Source organism: Mesocricetus auratus, unplaced genomic scaffold, assembly GCF_017639785.1.
Source record: "Mesocricetus auratus isolate SY011 unplaced genomic scaffold, BCM_Maur_2.0 Super-Scaffold_100015, whole genome shotgun sequence".
In the NCBI taxonomy this organism is placed as follows: domain Eukaryota; kingdom Metazoa; phylum Chordata; class Mammalia; order Rodentia; family Cricetidae; genus Mesocricetus; species Mesocricetus auratus.
This window is the reverse complement of record NW_024429198.1, coordinates 5746002-5768419: the sequence shown is the minus strand read 5'-3', so window position 1 is coordinate 5768419 and position 22418 is coordinate 5746002. Positions and strand designations below refer to the sequence as shown.

At 37.5% G+C, this 22418-nt stretch overlaps 1 protein-coding gene across 5 annotated transcripts in view; it reads left to right on the top strand.

Moving 5' to 3' along the window:
• The window catches only part of Spef2 (sperm flagellar 2), a 169549-nt gene that overhangs the window by 34619 nt on the left and 112512 nt on the right, over positions 1-22418 (top strand). For 4 of the 5 annotated variants that reach the window (XM_040757663.1, XM_013119022.3, XM_040757660.1 and 1 more), the window contains 4 exons: positions 2037-2223; positions 6097-6285; positions 9632-9819; positions 21370-21538. In XM_040757663.1, coding sequence (XP_040613597.1) covers positions 2037-2223; positions 6097-6285; positions 9632-9819; positions 21370-21538 — 733 coding nt within the window. The remainder of the gene's footprint in view (positions 1-2036; positions 2224-6096; positions 6286-9631; positions 9820-21369; positions 21539-22418) is intronic. The other variant, XM_040757661.1, reaches the window with a different exon arrangement.

Sequence of the window (22418 nt, the reverse complement as noted above, 5' to 3'; positions counted from 1 at the left end):
TAATTAAACGATCTAATCAACATAGCCAGCATTTTTATGTCTTTCAATAATGACTTTAATTACTGACTAACAAATATAAATTTATGAGAAACAATGTAATATTTTAATGCATTTTTGAATTATATAATGCTTGAATCAGGTGATGGAACATTTTCAGCCCCTTGTCATTACCTTGCATTTGGAGTATTTGATAGCTCATGAGCTGATGCATGAATTGGTGGGTGAATGGAAGGATGAATAAACTGACTGATAAATAACAGAGAATTCAGGAACTAGGTAGATTTTTGGTAGCATAATCACAGTGTTTAGGAGACAGTTAACCTATACTTAACCAGAACAGAATCTTTGTAATAGCACATTTAGGTAAAGGAATAGTAAGAATTTTGCTGGATGATTACATAGCTTTTACAAATATTTAATTGTACTACCCCTTAAAAATGTTTTTTGACACTGGCCCAAAGGATTATTTTTGTTTATTTTTGTAGGTGGGGGTCTCACTATATAGTTGTTGACGGCATGAAACTTAATCATGGTGGCACTGAACTCACAGAAATTCACCTGCCCTTACCTCCCAAGTGTGGAGATTAGAGGCCTTCTCTGCCCATGATGGGCTTTGATTTTATTAAATCTTAATAAGCAAAGATCAGCTCTGCCTTTGACCATGTCTTTATTGGGTTCTCAAAAGTTTATCCTAAGCTTCTCCCTCTCAGGCTAGAATACAACCTGCTGTGGATACAGCAATCAGAATCATATTGTTTTATAACTACATCTTACAATGATCCTCTGCATAGTTTTGAAATTTAGCACACACCAGATGTTTATACAGAGAACATGAAAGGTGTATTTCCTGTGGGTCCAAAATTTAGTTGGAAGCAGGAAACCTACAAATTGTGATCTAGAATCAAATAGGATCTATGTAATGGATGTGTATCATTCTCACATTAAGCATGTTTTTGCAGTAGTATTTCTGCCCATCTGAAAAATTGATGGCTGTTAAGTCAAGAAACACTTTAGTAACAGGACCTTACTTTTCTAAATAAATTATTTTTTCTAAATTAAATGTGTCAGTGATAACACACAAAAAATCATGATTCATAGTATAAACTCACTATTTCTTGGCAAGTAACATTACCATATATCTTATGCAGCTGTACTGAGGCATCCCAATGGCTTTTTAAAGATATATGCAGATCAGCACTGATTCATTTGCTATGCACATGTTTCTTTTGTTTCTAATGATAGCTTTTAAATGACTCTAAATTTAGTGTGAGGGAACCATTTATTTCATTGAACTTAAGGTGTTCATCTTCTATTGGGAAGACCTGTGCTGATGCCCAGATCAGACCTATGCTGATTCTTGATATCAGATCAACTTTGAAATGCTAAGTTCCTAACAAAGGCTGGGCCACCACCCTAAGAAGTCCTAAGTCTATCTGGGAGTACTTAGAGTAACTTGCACCACTGCAGGTGAGAACAGAGTAATAGTGAATGAGGCCATCTGTACAGGTACTGAATTCTCAAGAAGCTGACACTGATTATAGCTAGTCTGTTGTCACTGAGGTGTCTTCCCTGACATTTGAATTATCTACAATTTGTATATTGTTGACTTAAAATGGAAAAAGCAAGAGGCCAATAGAAAAACGCAGGTGAGAAACCAAAATCTCTAGTTAGACTAAAGAGTAGAAGAGCTAAATAAAAAAGAGATAGACTTAAGAAAAAACCTGTGTTGTGGACCTCAGACAGACAGAGCTAAATACTGAGCTAAAGCAAATGGAATCTACAGATAAACCATAGGCTACCACATTTATCCAGTGCTTGTATGAATAGATTAACATCGAACAGCAAAAAGCCTTTGCCAGAAGTCTTCCATGATCATAATTAAGAGGCATGTAATTACATTGAACAGGGATTAAAGGTGTGAATCCCCACTGCCTGATCTCTATAGGTTGAGGCTGACTATGTTTGATTTCTGAATCCTTAGTCAAGCTTTAAAAAAAAAAAAAAAAGAAAACCTAACAAAAATTTGTTACCTTTAGTACATCCAAGACTTCTATAGAAACAACAGACCAGACAGCTGCCGATTTGTTAAACACTTATTCAGATGACGACTACATTAAAAAAATCCAGAAACGTCTAGAAGAAGATGCTATTGCACGTGAGCAAAGGGAAAAAAGACGGCGGAGGCTGTTGATGGACCAGTTAATAGCCCATGAAGCACAGGAGGTGAGATAGCTGATGTTAGCTCTACTATAAAAGTTCTGAGCACCTCAGAATACACAGTCTTCTGTTTATACAAATAAGTATTTTACATACATTTGTCTGTCACTCTGAGTCAGATGTCTTAGGTATGTCCTCTCAGCAGAAGAGCAAAACCCTTACTTAAAATTTTCCAAGTACTCTCCTTCCTCATTAGTGACTATAGACCTTTGGGTACTTAGTTATTCATAAGTAGGACAGTGGCCCATTCCTCTATGATAGCCAAAGGAAAGCTGGTTAATGATGACTCAAGAAAACTACTAATTTTGCCACATGGGAGAAGTAGGTATTAGCATTCTGGCCTGTCCTTGGGGTTCTGACAGGATATGCCCTCAGCTGTAGCCATTAAGAGCACCACCTGTGCACATCCAGTATGTTCCCTTTTGAAAGGACCCTACCCACCTCCTATTCTTCTCTCTCCCTCTTTCTGTCGGTCTGCTTCTCTCTCCCTCCCTCCCTCCCTCTCCCTCATCTGCCCTTTCCCTCTGCCCCTCTTTCTCCTGCTGCTCCTGTCCTTGGAGACCAGTCTCACCCCTCCCCTTTCCCCTTTCTATGATCCCTTTCCCTAATTAAAAAAAACCCTCTGTCAAATGGCGTCTTTCTTTTGTATGCTGTTTTTCTTAATTTACAGCAGTGGGAAAGCCTGTAATCAAACTGAGGCTATTCTAGATTGCATGTTCTTTGAAATCTTCCCCAAATATGTAAATACAATTAAGATAGAAGTGAGTCCAATTGTTTTCATTTATCCACTCCAAATACAGGATAATGCATCTATGTTCTTGGGTTGTTGCCTTCCCTACCAGCAACCGTCACATATCTTAGTTGATATGAGAAACTATCTTACATTTCACTGAAATAGTAAACAATCCATTTCTGAAATGTGAACTGCTTCTATACAGAACAACAGCAACAAAATCTTTCCCACTTAGCTTTTATATGAAGGTCCTTATAGGTATTCAAACTGAAACTTAACACAGTCAGCCACTCAGCATTGATGCAGCCATCCCACAATGTGCTCTCTCTCTCTCTCCTTCCCAGTTTAATCTCAGTAAAGTAATAATCAAAACTTGACTCATCAAACCAGATTGTTTCTTATAAGGGATGGCTAACCAGAATACATTTTGACAGCCAAAGTGCCTTACTATGTAAACACAGCCTAATCTTACAGAACTCATTTAGACTAACAAAGCAATTTCACATTAAAAAATATGTCTGAAACTGTGGCTTGTCTAATCCAAACTAGACCACAATTCAGTGGGTACCCGGGGTTGGGCTCAGCTAAACTTTGCTGCTTCTTTTGGCTGGGCTGTTAAGGCCTTGTTTGATGGCAGACTGGTACTGCCTGACCTCAAAACCTGACGGGATCCTGACTAGAAGACAAGTACAGTCTCTTAAAATCTTCCATTTTCTAAGACATCAGGTCATGTACACAATGACTGTTACAATAAATTTAGAAGCCAAACCTCAAGGGCCTTTTGATGTCTTTATGGTTGTTTCTGTTTTGCTGTTTTATGGCTGTTTCTGGCTGATGTCTTGGTTATCAGTTCAAGTTAGTAGTCACACCATATTTAAGGAGTAGAACAATGGATTCTTTTTTTTTCATTTTTTTGAACAATGGATTCTTACCATTCATTGTTCATATAAAGTCACAACAAAGAGATATGAATAACTGAAGGGAAGAAAGTGTGGCCATTTTTGCATTCTGCTCTTTTTTAGTAGTGGATAATAAGGGAATAAAAATTATTACCAATGACATATTTTTAGAACACCTATTGTGAAGTTGTTCATGACTTTATCTAAGACATCATATGAACAGAAGAAATGTCTTATTCATTTTCGGTTGAACTTTGGCTTAAAATTTTAAAATAAGCCAAAAGTTCAGGTTTCAGCATTTACTTTAGAGTGTTATTTGCATTTTTCTTCTGAAAAAATGTAGAGTATTCCTCCTATAGTGCCAAACTGCAAAGTGAGACAGTGTCATTATTGACCCAGGAGTGTCCCTACAAATCATTGAGTTGTTGGGCGTTAAATTAGAAACACTGATATTCTTTCAAGTCTCCACTGAAAACTACAATTCCCCCCTTTCCCATATGATACCTCTATTTAGACAAAGAAATTCTGGTGGCCTCCCATCCAAGTACTCACCAGGCCCGACCCTGCTTAGCTTCCGAGATCAGACGAGATCGGGCGCGTTCAGGGTGGAGGAAGGGAGTTGGTCATGGGGGAACAGGAAGTTGAGGGGGTGGGGGTAGAATAGGGGGAAGAGGGAATCATAGGATCGAAGACAGATCAGGCACCAGAGTGACCTCGAGTGATCTAAAGGTATAACATCAATTGGCAAGCTAAGCAATAGTGGAAGGACCACCTCGAATGCCCATTCCTGATAATGAACTTGATGTCTATAACTATCCGGGAGCCTTCATCCTGGGACTGATGGAAGCAGAGGCAAACACACATCTAAGCACTGAACTGAACCCAAGGAAACCAGTGACAGAGAGAGAGGAATGATGAGCAAATTGGCAAAGAATGGGCTGGCAAAACCAGCAGAGACAGCTGATCTGAACAGGGAGTGCTCTTGGACCCCAGACCGACAGTGGGGAGGCCAGAATGGGACTGATCTGGACCCCCCAAATGTGATTGTCAGTGAGAAGGCCTGGACAACCTATGGGGCTCTGAGCTGTGGATCAGTGTCTATTCCTGGTATACAATCTGTCTTCATGTGCCTATAGCACAAAGAGAGATGCTCTCTCAGCCTGGACTCTTAGGGGAATGCCTTGACCCTACCAAGAGTAAAATGATAGACTCTAGACATCCCCTATGTGGAAGTATGTGGCAATAGGGTGGGAGGGAGGGTGGAAGGGGAGTGCGGGAGGAGGGGAGGGAGAGGGAACTGGGATTGACATGTAAAACAAGCTATTTAAAATTAAAAAAAAAACTAAAAAAAAAATAATAAATAAATAAATGAAAAAAAAAAAAGAAAAGAAATTCTGGTGGCTTAGGGAATTTTTTTTGCCTAAGCCGTTCATTACCATCTAATCAGAAAGAGGGCCTTGCAAAGCTGAACTACTTGTACAAGCACACAGTACAAATGAGGATGCAACCGTCATCCTTTTTCCCAGTTACTTCTTTTTCCACTACATATTCACTTCCCTCCATTCTCCTGAAAACAGTCAAGAGAACAGCCACTTTCTGCTTCACACTGGCAGCTGAGATTGCCTGAAATGAGTGATAGTTCATTTCCACCTCTCCAGGCTTCATCTTTCACTGAGTTTTAGCTTATCATGCACAGACTTTTGACTTGTCTCCCAGGAAAGACAGCAGTTCTATATTTACCCAAGTCACCTTTACAGAGTCCTTATAGTAAAGTGAGTATACCTGATTTCCAAACTTCTGAAAATGTAACTATAAATTAAGAATTGCTTCAATTGTTCAGAAAACTTTGAAAACTCACATGATTTGTTTTTTTCCTGGATTTTAAAGAACCAACAACACATTTGAAGCAGTTGAGAGTTTCAATACTAATGTTTGTAGAAAGATTTTTACTAAACCTCAATAATTAGTCTATTGCAATTCTTCGTAGTGTGTGTGTGCACACGTGCGTGTGAGTTGTGTACATGCTTGTGGGGGGTGTGCACGTGCATGTGAGTGTGTGAGCATGCATGTGTGTGTGTGTGCGTGCGTGTGTGTGTGAGTGTGTGTGTTTGTGATGTTAAATTTAAACTAAAGGGCAGAAGCTGACTTAGATGACTGCCATGCCTTTCACACATCATTTACACGAGTGCAGTGGATGACCTAGACAGGGCTTTGAGAAGTCATTGCCTCTGGTGCTGGTGTTTGCAGGAGGCCTATCGGGAAGAGCAGCTGATTCACCGGCTGATGCGTCAGTCGCAACAGGAGCGCAGGATTGCCGTGCAGCTCATGCATGTTCGACACGAAAAGGAAGTTTTGTGGCAAAATAGAATTTTCAGAGAGAAGCAATACGAAGAAAGACGACTTAAGGATTTTCAGGATGCTCTTGATCGAGAAGCGGTAAATAAAATCTCCATTAAAAATCGTATTTTGCCGTCAGCTTAAAACTGACAGAGGAGGAGACAGCCCCTACACAATGCACCCTCCACCATCTGGCTTGATCCTAAGCAATGCGTGCTTGCCACCAGTCACGGGTTCACCCATCTCCAGTCACTGTGCTTGCTTTTGAAGGAGTTCTAATTGCATTAGCTCCTCAGGAAGCATTCACAAGGACTGCATTAACATTCTCTGATTTCCTGCACATTGGTGGTAGCATGTGCCTCTGTACCTGCTAGTCAGTGTGAAACTCTTGTTTCATCTTTATTATCCCTGAGTATCTAAAATACATCTCTCCACTTTCTTCAGATACAATGTTATTGACAGACCAATGCTGATTATCTAGTTTCAGGTCCTTGAAGCATTATGTTTTTACCTCGGACACCCAAGAGACTTCCCCATTTCTGAAGTTTGAGAAAGTTAGTAGTGTGGGCACTGGTATTGGCAATTTTAGGCAATTATTCTGAGACAGAGAGTTTTAAGAGGCTTTCTTTCAGTAAATTAGTTTTAAATAAACAATTCATCGCTTTTTTATAGGCCTGTGTTTCTCAAGCCTATATCGTACTGCTCCTTCCTCTAGACTATAATAATCTGTGGGGAGGTAGGGAGTACTCTAATTTATTGTCAGTGAGAACAGTGCCCAGAAGCCAAGATCTGTCTTCTGGGTATGTCCTTTGCACTAGGATGTTATTTTTGAAACTTGAAAATGAAAATATCCAATCTATTACTCATTTACTGCATCTTACTTCTCCTGTATTTTATGTGGATGGTTTCTTAAAAGAAAAATAGACTTTTTTCCATGTATTACATTGACTTTTGTCTATTTCCCATTGGGGAACTCAAGTTTATTTCATCAATTTGTCAGACTTGATAGCAGAGACACAGAGTTCCTGCGCCCTGTGTTTCAGGCAGCTTGCATTGCTGTCATTAAGCATTCTCACTTGTGTCTGGACAGGACAGCAGGACTTTCAGTAAACAAGGACCTGGTATTCAACTCAGCACCTTACTGCTTCCTTCTGTGATACTCCACGATAAAGCACATTTCATCTAAGCTAGTAGCTCTTGATTTTATATTGTGGTGCCACTTACTGTTATGAATGATAATTAATTACAATATTATGATCATTCGCTTCAAATCACAGTTATGCATATATAAGTCTTGCAAAATTACACATGAATACTATCTGTATCTACGTTTGACACACAAAGAAAGATAAGCCAAAAGCTTGTCGGGAGTAGAGCCTTCCTGTAGGTCTCCATAGCTCAAGCTCATCACTATTAAGAATTAGGACATCCACAGATTTCTTTTGTATTTCCTCTTTCTTCTTTAGAGCTGCTGTATACATTTGTGTGATGAGATAGGAAAGTATGGCGAGTCTAGCACAAAGTGGAGGGCAGAGGTAAAATATACTAGGGAGACCAAACAGGTGAATGGAAACGAGGCCAGACAATGAGGAAGCCAAGATGAGACAGGAATGGAAGGAGGGAGGGAGGGAGGGAGGGAGGGAAGGAAAGAAGAGAGGAGGAGGGAGGGGGAGGGAGGGAGGAGAGGAAGGGAGAGAGAGGGAGGGAGGGAGGGAAGGAAAGGAGAGAGGAGGAGGGGGAGGGAGGGAGGGAGGAAGAGGAGGAGGTAAGGAGCCACCACCAGCAGCAGCCCAGGATGGAAGCTGTTCTGTTGTTCATGAGAAAAATCCTATAATTTCCTTCCAATGTTTTGGTCCCTATGGAGAACCAGCTTCCCCATCTATTTTAGTGTCACTGTCACTGTCACTGTAAATTCTCATCAACATGAATTTTCTTTCTCACACGAGCTCTTCCTGATATCAAGGAACACGACATAAAACTCCTTGTCTCACTTGTACTTACACTACATGGACACAGGGCCTCAGAAACAAGGCAGCAATGAAAAGTTCTAGTGTCATTCCTGACTCAACCAAATACACTGGACTGATCTTAGAGAAAATCCATCCCAGTGAAATTAAAAATAAACATGCTAAATAAGACAGCAACAGTAATACAAATGATGAACTTTCCAAAGCAATCAATTATCATAAATATTTGTGTGTGTGTGAGAGAGAGAGAGACAGGGTTTCTCTGTGTAGCTTTGGCTGTCCCAGAAATCAGTGTGTAGACCAGGCAGGTCTTGAACTTACAGATCTGCCTATCTCTGCCTCCCAAGTACTGGGACTAAAGGTGTGTGCCACCACTGCCCACACTGATTATCATAAATCTTACCATTTATCAGCAGTATTGTGTTTTAAAACTACTTGTTCAGATGAAATGGCTCAGCTAATTTTGGAGGGGGTATATTAAAATTATTAATATCCCTCCTTTGAGGAAACAGATACTTGGTGGAGGGAGTGGTAAATGATTTGTTCAAGTTCTCAAATACCTTGAACTTGAATTCTGTGTACAAACTGGGGCTTGAATTTGTAGGCAGTTCCTCTGAAGCCTACATTTATTTTTATTGTCTACTGGCTGAATTAAGTCAAAGGTGAGAGATTTCATTAGTGAGTCAGTTTAACACAAAAGTTGATATCTGAAGCATCTGGTAAAGTCTTCTCCAAGGCGGCACTTGATCATCTGGATCCCTCCAACTAAGCATTGTGTTGCTTTCTGCTTGTCCAACCACATCTTATGTAAAGAGCGATCTAAACAAAACGATTGTCGCCATATGAACCAAGAAAAAGGTGGTGATGAAGTGCTTAAATATCTAACTGCTTTTTGTAGACATAGATGTTTCTACAAATGAACATTATATATTTATAAAAACTAAGGCAGCTAGAACTTAAACACACTTAAAATGTGTCTATCAAGTGGGTTATCTCAAAGCACTAAAATCTAATTACCACATATTTAGCCAATCGGTAAGTTAATACTGAAAAGGGAAGTACAGTGGTCAAAGCAGAGTGTGCTCCTGGTGAAGTGGACCCTGGTCACAGATGTGTTAGGGCCAGCTGACCCAGCCTAACCATTTCTCTGTGACATTTGACTCTTAGTAAATGATGTAATTGAGACACCTTCAGGAAAGCCTAAAATCCAATTTATTCTTGTGACACTGACCTTTTCCTATCCATACCACTGTCCACTGTAGTCTGTTTTGTTGATGAGCTAACCATGGAGCCTAAAACACTATTCTTGCTGTTACCAATACTTAGTGTATTAAGGAATGAAAACTGATCATTGATCAGTTAAACCCTGATATAAAAGGAGTTTCATTCTATTTAAAGGGTTTTCTTTGTATTATGACATTATCTTCATAAGAATACTTGCATAATAATAATGACTTAGTTCATTTTTGCTCTCTTAGGCTCTTGCCAAACAAGCCAAGATTGATTTTGCAGAACAAACTTTGAGGGAAAAGGAAACTCATGAAAAGATCGCCGTTGAAAGAGCTCAAGCACGCTTTGAGAAGCATTATGGGATATGTGCAGAAGTTTTGGATCAAATACTTGATTTATGCACTAAAGTGGCAGACTATCGGTTGCTGACAAATAAGTAAGTATCACTTTGCAAAATTAGCACAACAGAGTCACTACAGATTCAAGCAGGCTAAGGCTGCAAAGTAGATGCGACCAATAGGTAAAGATTATTCATGAATGAAGAATGAGAGGCAGAAGCTAGGGAAACAATTACTTTCTGGTATTACTCAGAGTAAGGCAAGTCTTTATCCATAAGTTGTGTCTAAATTATTTGCCAAGACTACAGTTATCATTTATGAAACACTTAAAACGTATCTCCTAATCTCCTAATAATTAAATTATTTCTGTAATGCCTTTTGTCTAGAAGGAGTCAACATATTTACAGTGAAGGAGTCAAGATATTAAAAAATGAAAAGCCAGTATTATAATTCAAAGTTGAAAATTTAAATAATGTAAATCTACAGTAGGAAGTTACAAATAAGAAACACATTGAAGCGTAGCTAGGCAGCAGAAGAGTCTTTATTGTCCCTTACCATCCTAGTTCTAAAGAAAAAGAAAGGCAAAATCTGCTGTGTGGTTTCCACTTCCATTCTGGGCCTCTTCAATAGCAAACTTGCCATGAGATTCAGAGTTTTTCGTGTTACCTTGACAAAAGAATATCCTTTAGTACTGAATCTGGTATAGACAGTCCTCAGTGAAGACTTTCAGGCAAATGTAATATCTAGAACTGCAGGCCTATTGTTAAAGAGGCCTTGCTAGAAGCTGGAGCAGAACAAAACTTGAAGTGATTCCACAGCACAAGGGTCATGTAGTCCAGTAGCTGGCATACAGCTGGAGTTCTCAGGTCGAGATCTTCTTGTGACCTCATAATGAAAGGTACAAGAGGCCATGACTCATGGAATCAGCAGAGAGGAGATGGAAAGTCTCCCATCTCTCCTATGTGTAAAAAGGGTTTTATCTCTTTGTCTTCTTCCTAAACCCATTTATCATGTAGTGATGTCATTTTGAAATCACAGTTATACTAGAGTTTAATAAGCAGAAAATAAATTATACTTGAAAATGAAGGAATTGAATAGTAAAGTTTTAACATATTTTTATGTTATATATTATGTATAGTTATACATATATAGCATACATTATCTATAACATATAATTCTAACATGTTGTATTATAAGTTAATAAAAATTCAAACGCGCCAGGCGTTGGTGGTGCACGCCTTTAATCCCAGCACTCTGGAGGCAGACACAGGCAGATCTCTGTGAGTTCGAGACCAGCTTGATCTACCAGGACAGGTTCCAAAACAATACAGAGAAATCCTGTCTCAAGAAAACAAAAACAAAAACAAAAAAATTCAAATGCTCTGTAACTTTAAGAACAAAGATATGCAGAAGTGATGAATGAAATAAATAGGAAAAGAGTGACACAAATTACAATAACTAAAAATAGATTATATTATAAGAAATAAAATACTTTTGTTAAAAAATGAAATAGGTAAAGGGTAAAGATATATAATTAGACACAGATATCACTAAACAAAAAAGTTCCATCATTTTAAGTCACAAAAGCAAATTCAGTTCTATTGGGGGCTAAGCAGAATAAATACACCTATCCCTATTCCTCCCACTAAATACATTTAAACACTCAGTTATAAATCACACATAAAGAGAAAAATGTGGGAAAAAAATGAGATGGTTGATGACTCAGGTCTAACAAATTGTGAAGTAATGAATTCCATGTATGTTAATTTTGCTTCAACTATCCTATATGAAACCTTTATTTATTTGCTTCAGACACATTAGTGGTAAAGGCTTTCCAGTAAAGAAATAAGCTATCAAAATGAAAAATTTTAAGTAATAACAAGTGTTTTCTACCCAAATTCATGGGCAAAATTGTAATCTCACTCTACTCTTGCCAATAAGGATAGGAATCCTCATGGACCCTTGCAATATAAAAAGGGACACCAACTGTTTATTAAGATGGTGGCAGGAAGATCAAGCAAGAGGCATGGATTTCTATTTCCACTTGAACATGGCAGAAAACCCTGCAGTCTCAATGACATGTGTTAGTGAGGGCCTCATAGAAATATTCCACAGAGATACAAAAGTCCCTACAGTAGAAATCATGGAGACTCTGTAAAAAAAAAATTCCCACCTACTCCTAAGAGTTGCAGTGGTCTCCTTTTCCTATATGTCAGGAGAGGCACTTAAGGATTTTTATCCACACTTGGCAATAATAAGACAATATTTCCATTTTCCTTTGCCAGAGCACTGTCAAAAAAGCAACCAAAATTGAGGTTCAAAGTGTTATAAACTATGACACAAAAAATTTATGCTCCCCAAAATGTCAAAAGCCAGAAAGAGCTCAGACTGAAAGCAAGAAGAGAATATATAATGCTGCTATATACTTAACTGCGCTTTTCATAAAATTTTAAATGTGTCCTTATTTGGAATCAGGAACATTACAGATATGATTGGTTTTGATGAGATATTGGTTAATTCATAACTGGTGTCATTGTAAGAAAGAACCCCGTTATGATAAACCCAAAGAATTATTGACCTGTAAGCCACGAAATGCCAAATATTGCCAGCATATCATCAAAAAAAAATAAAAGGCAGCAAAAAACTCACCATGGGGTTCAGAGGATACCTGACCTTGCTGACATATAAATTTTAAAATTCCAGCTTTCAGCACTGTGTGAGACAACCAATTACTATTCTTTTCTCTCACCCAGTTTGTGGTAGGTTGTTATAACAACCCTAGGAAATGAGTGCATATGTCAACACTTAGATGACAGAGGTCTTACTTTTATCTAATTAAGAATTTTAAGCAGCCATGGCAAAATGCTTCAGTGAGCAATTATGAGCTTCTTGAAACAAATGCAAAAAAATGTAGTCACAGAACAGAGATGCCATAAAAATTAGTATTAAATGGAAATTTTATAATGGAAAAGTACAGTACCCAAAATAAGTGCTCAGTGGTTGGGCACATAAGTAGAATAAAATGGACAGAAAAAAGACTCAGTGACCAGAAGACAGAGTAAAATAAGCTGTCCAATGTGAATAGTAAAGACAGTAGGTTGAAAAATTAAACAGAGTCTCAGCCAAGGACTGGTTACCAGTGTCATGTTTGTCTTCTGTCACTGCTAAAAATACTGAGACAAGACATCTTATAAAGATGAAATCTTTGTTTTGATCCATGTCTTCAGAAGCCATAGGTCATGACTGTTTAATATTGCTTCTTTGATCCCCTAGAAGGTAGGAAATCATGATGGAAGTATGTGGTAGGGAAGCTTATTAGGGAATGGCAGCAAGGAACTGTAACAGAGAAGCTAGAGCCTCAATATTCCCTTTTAAGTCACACTCTCATAACCTAACTTCCCATTAGGACACTACCGCCTAAAAGTTCCATTCCCTGCTAAAAGTACCAGTTTGATGACCAAGCTCTTAACACCTAAACTATGGAGATAACTCAAGATACAAAGTATTACACATGTTACTTCAGTTCTGCAAGTAGAAAATAAATGGGGTTAGAGAGTGCTCAAAAAACAATATCTGGAAATTTCTTGAACTTGCCAAGAGACATCAATCTATAGATTCAAAAAATCAAGCAAACTCCAAATAAGATAAATCCAAGTAAGTTCATGTAGATAACTATCAAAATTAAGTTTCTGAAAACTAGGAAAAGAAGGTGCTATGAATGCCCCAAGGAAACAGATTTAGAGAAAAGTGTTTCAAGTGACAGATAATTTCTTCCCAGAAAACAGAAGTGCACAGTAGTTTTCAAATGCCAGAGCAAAGAACCCTCAACCCAGAGTCTTACTCCCTGGGGCCTGGAAAGATGACTTAAAATGTAAATACATTTGCTGCTTTTTCAGAGGACCCAGGTCTAAGCCCCAGTATCTATGGAGTGGGTCACACTATGTATTACTCCAGTTCCAAGGAATTTGATGTCTTTTACTGACCTATGCAGGAACCAGCCATACATGTGGTGCACAAACATACATTCAGGCAAAGCACTCAAACAAATAAAATAAAAAAATGCATTTTAGAAAGTTTTAAAGAAACCTATCATGAATGAAGGGTAAATTTGACTTTTTTGGGTGATGGTTGCTAATAACATTTGCTGCTGGCATACCTACCCTTCAGTGGGTGGCTAAAAGTTGTTTTCTTACCAGGAAGGAAGTTCTTGCATAAAAGACAGCTTGGAATAGGCAAAGCAGAGAAAGAGCATAGTAAGCAATAGGATGAGTGAGAAGAGGTTCCCTTCTCCTCTCGAGAAGGCAGATCAAGTGGAGTGGAAATATGACACTGTGAAATACACTTCTCAATGTGCTCGGAGGAAACCTTTCACTACAATCTGATGAATTTAAAGAAACATAAAAGAGACTGTATTTCTTTGTTTTCTTTTAGCGATAAAATAATGCTAGTTGATGTACAAATTATACATGCACAATATAATGTCTGTTGCACATGCTAAGTAACCCATGTTACAGACAGATTAAAATAGATTTGAGGAAATAACCATAGTAAGTAGGGAAAAGAAACAGAAAGACTTAAAACCCCATGAAGTACAAATTAATAGACTTCGCCTTCATATGATTTCATCTATAAATATAGTAATTAAATGACAATGATTGGGAGATCAAAAAACATAACCAAATTACGACATCTATAAGAAATTAATTTCAAATAAAATAACAGACTCTGGGTAAAAAAATATAAGATGTACATAATAATAGAAAGAAAACATGGGATTTTATATTAATATCAGAAAAAATAGGATTGGAACAAAGGAAATCACCAGTACATAGAGGAACATTGCATGTTGTAAAGGGGTCAATGCAACAAAAAGTCACAGCATCTTTGTCATATTTCCTCTAATATTCGAACTTCAAAGTAGGAAGAAAATCTGATCAGAAACAGACATAAAGACCTTCAGTGATAGATGGGCACGTCAACAACTATTCTTGGTTGTTAACTTGAATCAACTAAAACCCACATAGCTGTATACATCTGTGAGGGATTTTTTTCTTAATTAAATCATTTGAAGTGGGAAGATCCACTTTTAATCCAGTTCTTTGAGGTGGGAAGATCTACCTCTAATCTGGGCAACACCTTCTAAAGGCAGCTTATATAAATGATATGGAAGAAGGAGCCTCTTGCTCTTTGTTTGCTTTCCCTTGCTCTCACTAGCAAGTTGATTCCTTCATTGATATTAGAGCCTACTTTAGGATCTGGGCATATATTAAAGACTGGTTGAGCCAACCAGCCTGTTGACTGAACAACTACTCTATTCTTGAACTGTTCATTGATAGCTATTGTTGTACTAGCTGGACTACAACCTGTAATCTACTCTAATAGGACAGATAGATGATAGATGATAGATAGATAGATAGATAGATAGATAGATAGATAGATAGATAGATGAATATGATAGATATGATAGACATATTCATTCTATCAGTTATGTTCCTCTAGAGAACCTTAACTAAATTCAATATCCAGGACATAGATACAGTGGTTTTCAACCTTCCTAATGCTGTGACCCTTTAACATAGTTCCTCATGTTGTAGTGACACCCAACCATGAAATCATTTCATTGATACCTCATAACTATAATTTTGCTACTGTTACAAATCATAATGTTAATATCTAATAGTAGAATATCTGATATGTGACCCCAAGGGGGTCTAGACTCACAGGTTACAAAAGGCTAACATAAACTAAACCTCAGCAAACTAAGGACACTTAAAACTTGTAGTGTGGTCCCTTAGGAGTAGAATCAAAAGACATATTGATGTAGTTCAACCATGGTCTAGCAGAAGGCCACACATCACTGAATAGATAGGCATCACAAATTGGTCTTAATAAGTAAAAATAAGAGATAAAATTTGGGTAGGTAGGTAGGGACTTAGGGATGAGGATGTGGTCAGAACTCTCTATATGAAATCATCAAAGAATAAAAAAAGAGGAAAAACTCCAAATCCTTAGAAATTCAAAACACATTTCTAAGTAAATAATCCGCAGATCTAACAGGAAATCATAAGGGAAATATAAAAGTATATTGGAGAAGATGAAATGAAAACACAACACAGGAAATATTATGGGACACAGCTAGGACAGTGCTGGCAGAAATTTACCATGTAAACTGTTCTTTTAAAAGGATGTTAAATGCTGCATCACTGACACTGCCAACTCAGCAAGCTAAAATAAGGAGGGAGAAATAAACTCAAAGAGAAAAGGAAGGAAATAATAAAGAGCAGAAAGAAAGAGAGATGACCCAACCTGTGACTATCAGGAACAAAGCGGAGGATATTACCTCAGAGCCATTAGACACCAGAAGGATTAGAAAGGGGAGTGTGCATGGCTGAGCACACTTGATGTCGCTAACAGAAGAGATGATCTGATTTCTCAGAAAACAATGACGCCGCCAAGCACCTTCATGAAATCAGGCAGGCTTCATAACGACTAGAGTTTGTATAGGCCTCAAACCCTTAAGGAAATTGAATTTGTAATTTTACCAGTCGTCAAAAAGAAATTTCAGTTATTATTAAAGGTTTCTCCCTATCATTTGGAGAATTAATAGCTAGACTTCATTTCCAAAACAATTATACATGTGCCTTTCAGAGAAAAAAATTCCAATTCTCTTTACGAAGCCACTACTACCCCTTTATTTTGCAAATATATATGAGGTTATTTTTACATTAGTATGAGAAATACAGTAACTAGAAAGGAATACTATATTGTAAAGAATGACTCCTGGGTTCCATGATTCATGAGATAATGAAGAGTGTGAGTTGCTGGGATAAGGGGCAACACCCAGAGCAGTAGATCAGAATAGAGAAGGCCAAACACAGATCACCACAAAATGATCTACCTGATTATGGCTAAGCTCTAAAGTAATTTGATGAAAGAAAGACAGTCTAGCAAAGGAAATAATACTGGTACAATTGGATAGTCACAAGCACAAAAATACAACTTTTAATTGACCTGTGATATATGTGTTTTCACATAACATATAAAATTCAATGAAAGTAAGTCCTTGGTGGATATGTAAAAGAGGTTATAAAATTTTTCATGTGACAGAATGTTTTGTTTTCCTATGAATAGCCAAAAAGGCCTTAGACTTGATACCAGAACCATGATTTGTAAAACATGATAGACTTCATTAAAATGGAAAACCTTTTGCTGTGCAAACAATAGAAGTCAATAAAAGGACTTTTACATAATTAAACAGCTGCTTTGAAAAAGACAGTAAGACATAGAGTTGGATAGAGTTTTTATAGAACACAGTTTGGATAGAGGAAAGATAGCTGGCATGTACATTCCCTAAAGTTGTAGAAGAAAACCAAGTGGCTTTCCTGCCCCCAGAAGTTGCCACCTGCCTAAAGCTCCCCAGTTAGCGGCAAGGCTTCAGTCAGTGTGGTTCAGTAGTGTGGGCCATGTGTAGGTTGTCCGTGCTCCAGCGGATGACCATTTATCTATGTGCATATGAACAGCACTAATTGTACTCTCAGTGCATTGTGAAGGAGAAACGGGGAAAAGAGGGAGAGAAATGAACTTGGGAGGATGGTGATAGTGAGGCCAGAGATCCATCAGGAGTTGGACAATGGGATTACTTGGGTCTAATCTACATACACTGTATTCATTGATATTACCAGAGTATGTAATTTTAAGAAACAGAAAGAGATACACAATTCTTTACAAACTAAAATCGATCTGGACTATAAAATGCACCAAAGAAAGAAAATAACATAATCCTGAACAATACATACAAAAATTTCAACCTTATTAGACATTAGGGGAATTTGAACAGAGATCATAGTAAGAGATTATTACACAATTATCAGAATCTCTAAAACGAGGGTAAATGACATCAAATGCTGCTCTCCCTGACATGTAGAAACTGACTCCCTCATTAGTAAGTATAAAAATGGTAAAGCCCTTCCGGAAATAGTTTGGCAGTTTCCTAAAAAACTGCATATGTGACTTCTATGTGGATATTTTTCCTGGAGAGCTTCAGATGTATGTTGACATAAAAGAGTATGAACATATGCTTATAAAATTTTTATAGTAATATCTTAAATCTAATGGCTACCCATTAGTCTTTCAGCAAGTGATGGTTAGATTCGATTGTAATATGACATATACCAAGCAATAAAAAGAATAAATTATTGGTATATTACACACCATAATTGAATCTCCAGATATTATGCTAAATGAAAAGCTGATCCCCAAAGCTTAAGGGCCATATGATTCCATTTTATAAGATATATAGCTATGTAGCCTGGGTTTTAGGCAGCAACTCAAAACACCCTGCCCCAGCCTCTCAAGTGTGGGGATTATAGACATGTACCACCATGCTCACATATTAAATCTGTATGTGTGTGTATGTGTGTGTATGTGAATCTGTGTGTTCAGATTCCTGGGTTTGTGTGTGTGTGTGTGGTTTGGGAAGGCAAGAGGAAAACTTACGGGAATTAATTCTCTCCTCCTACAATTGTTGCTGGGGATTATCAGTCTTTGAGAGATCTCTGGCACAATTTTTAGGCTTACCAGGTAGGCTAGTCTGGCTGCTCATCAAGCCAGGGATCTATTTCTTCATTCTTAGTGCTGAGAGTACAACAGTGTACTATCACACCAGGCCTGTGTCTTTTGTGGTGTGTGTGTGTGTGTGTGTGTGTGTGTGTGTGTGTGTGTATGCGAGCGCGCACATGTGTGTTGGTTTAGGATTTGAATTTGTATCCTCTTGCTTACAAGGCAAGAACTTTACTGCCTGAGCCATCTCTACAGTTCAGTTAGATAGCACCTTTGAAGTTAGAGAATTACTGAAACTTGTACTCTGTTAGCAATTGTTGGAAGACTAAAGGGACTGTGGGGAGAGAAGAGAGTAAGGCTATAGAAATGTCTCATTAGTAATTCTGTGGTTTTTAAGAGTTCTGTGTCTAAACTATATCAGTGCCAAACCATGACTATAATAACAAAGCAGAATTTTACTTATATGAGATAAGCTGATAGAATTTGCGTCATTTGACAAAATGGAATAGCTAGTCCAAATGTACACATGCATTTTAATGAATAATTTTAAACATTTTTATTGATGTATATGTATGAGTATGTTAGTGTCCACAGAACCTGGAAGAGGGTATCACGCCCCTTGGAGGTAGAATTACAGTTACTAGTTGCCCAATGTAGATGCTGGGAACTGAACTCAGACCCTCCAGAAGAGCAGAATGTTCTCTGAACTACTGATCCAGTTCTGAAGTCCCACTGAACCTTAAGAATTTCAATTAATTGCTTATAGTTCTGTGCCTAGGGGTGGGTTCCCACAAAAAAGTTTCTCCCATACATGTTAGCATAATATTGACATTATTATTGTTCAGGTCTTGTTTATACAGCCATTTCTAGGCAGGTACAGCCTGTTTCATAGCAGGTATTTACAGATACCCTGGCTATGACAATATGTCTCCCCCTTCTTCTCTGACATTTTCTGAAGCATAGATGCAGGAGCTGCAAAGAAGACATATCTGTTGTACCTAGGCTTCCCACAATCTTCCAATCTTGGTATTGCATTTAGTATGGTTTGCTGTGATGGTCTCTATTTGCTGTAAAGGGCGTCTCTTTAATGAGGATGGTAGATAAGATATAGAATGCTGGTCTAGCAAAGTGGTAGCAATAGAAATATAATAAAAATGGAAAATCAACTTGAGAGTGAAACGGTATGGGAGGGGTTTGAGAGAGGGCAATGGGGAGGAACTGGAGGATGAGGGAGGGAATGGGGAAGTGATATAACTCAATTTTAATTTAAAATATTAAAATATTTAAAAAATTTAAATGACATGAAGTGGAGAGGAAAGCAGCAGATATGGGAGAACTGGACTGTGACCATGATTAATATATTGTCTAAAATTCTCTAAAGATTAATTAATTAAATATATTATTTATTTAAAAAAGAATTTCGGTTAAGAAGAAAGGGGGTGTTCAGGCAGGAAGCCACTGCAATTGCTTTCCTTCCCCTAGAACCTGCACACATCTGGTTGGGGCAGGGTGGGATCAGAGTCCCCAGGCACAGGGTTATCAGTATTGGTGAACTCTAGAGAAAATGCTTTTAAAGCATCCCTGCTTTACCCATTTCAGCTGTTGCTGTTATTGCATCCTTCCGCCTGAGAAAAATTACAGTAAAGGCCAGAGAGCTGTTTTTTTTCATTTCTTTTTTGTGAGTGAAATATGTGGAGTAATTTAATGGATTGCAATTATAAAGCCAGAGAACCTCCACAAATGTCATACTGAAATCACCACTAAAAGGAATATTAAAAGACTGCAAGAAGGAACACAGGTAATTTTAGCCTCCCACTCTGGTGAGTGATGGAATAAGAAAAGAATCGATGCCTAAAGATAATGAGAGCTGATTTTTTTCCAGACCCTTGACCACATAAACCCTTTAAACAGGAAAGGCTTTTAGATTGTACCCACTGAATAACAGATCCCTGGACCACCTCTTCCAGTTCTTGATGGTCACTATTTTAACTTACGTTTCAAACACATCCTCTCCAGGCATGCACTATTGATGGGCACACAGAATGTCTGTCTCTTTTGTAACAGGGTTATTCACTTAGCATTTCCCCAAGGTCCATCCAGGCTGCAAATACGACTTTTTTGAGTTGTGATTTCAAATTCTAGATGAACATTTTAAAGAGACATTGTCAGAGTCATGCCAACCTCTCTTTTTTTCATACCTTTTGTTCCTCTCAGAGATGTTTTCTGGTCACTGTGTCCTGGTTACCTCTTTAGGCAGGCCTCAGCTTAGCAGACATTTCTTCAAAGAGTCTTTTCTCAAACCAGCAAATCTGGTCAGGTCACACTGTCACATTCTCTCTCCCATTGTATAATTCTCAGCCGAATGTCTTGTTTACGTAGTTACTTTTGCCCTTCTTCCCAGAGCTGACTTTTGGAAGCTATGAATTACATTCACATTTATATTTTATGAAATGTCTGGAACTTAAATGCTGTCACTGGCTTTTTAAACCTTTCTTATTGTCTGTGGTATAAAAGAACAATTTAATCTAAAGCAATGAGAGTGATCCAAACAATTAGGCTTTTTAATTCCCAGATTTGGTATAAAATCTTAGGGCATAATTTAAATGATCTAACATTCTACTTCTGTAAGTAATGACTAGAACAAATGCATACAAGGCTCCTTTTTTGGTTTTTTTTTCTTTTGTTTTTTTGTTTTTTGTTGTCCATACAGGGTTTCTCTGTATTGTTTTGGACTCTGTCCTGGAACTCGCTCGGTAGACCAGGCTGGTCTCGAACTCACAGAGATCCGCCTGCCTCTGCCTCCCGAGTGCTGGGATTAAAGGCGTGCGCCACCAACGCCCGGCACAAGGCTCCTTTAAGATAACTGTTTACTTATGTGAATATCATCATAGCAGAAAAGTGTAATGTATGTTGGTCATTCTGACACTGTACATGTGATAACTTTTAAAATAGTTTGAATTAATCATTTTCATTTAAATCAAATGAAGGGGAATACTTTATATAATGAAAACAAAAGACCAGTGATTGAGGGGTGTATTTCACTAAATTACTCATTAATCCCTTCTTTTTTTTTCTTTTTGTCCCAATAGTCTTATTCCACATAAGATGATGCATGATTGGAAAGAACTCTTTTTTAGTGGAAATCCTATCTATGAACAGGTGTCTCTCAAACATGGGCTTACAGAGCCTACTGAGGAGTATCATATAGAGCTGGAGAAAAGGAACTTGCTTGATAACAACGATTATGAAGACTATAAGGTACATACCAATATGGGATAATTGGAGTGAATTAAACACAATAAATTCCTTTCCTTAATGCTAATTTGTGGTATTTTACTTAATTCCTATGAATGAAAACAGATATTACATTTGTATTTTCTCTCGTATGAATCTATACACACACACATACATATATATATATATATATATATATATATAATTAAGTTTTACCTGCCTAAAGAATCCATCATTATTATCTGATGTTCATAGTATTAATGGAGCAGTCTAAAAATAATTAAATGTATTACATTGAGCAAACAGATGTCAGAAGGATGTCTTGCTAGAATTTTTCTTTTATGAGCTTTCTACCTTTGCTTCAAAAACCATTGTTAAAAGGTGATTTCCAAAGCAACCTATCTCAGTAGGTATGGATCTGCAAACAGAATGGAAAAAATGTGGTATGGTTTATAGTGGCATAAATTCATACAATATTTTATGCAAATAGCAGAATAGTATTGAATATATTGTACAATTCATACAATGTTATTCATGTTTAAATTATGCATATTTATGAAGTCACTGTAATAAATTTTTACAAGCATACAATATATATGCTTTATAACACATTATAATATATTTTATATTGAGTTAAGAGACAAGTTCAAAGAAACCATTAATATTTTAAGGAAATGGAAATACTGCCCCTGCCTGTTAGAAAGCTGTCTATAAACCTTTGAGATCAAACAGTGGGCATTGTCCATTGCTAACTATAGACCTTGGGTATCTAATCCCTAAGCACTGAAGACATTTGTTGCCTTAATTTATGAAATAATAATGTACCTGTCTTATTTTGTTCTTACTAAGCTCATTTAAGATGGTAAATGTTAAATGTTTAGTCCAATACACTGTATATTGGATT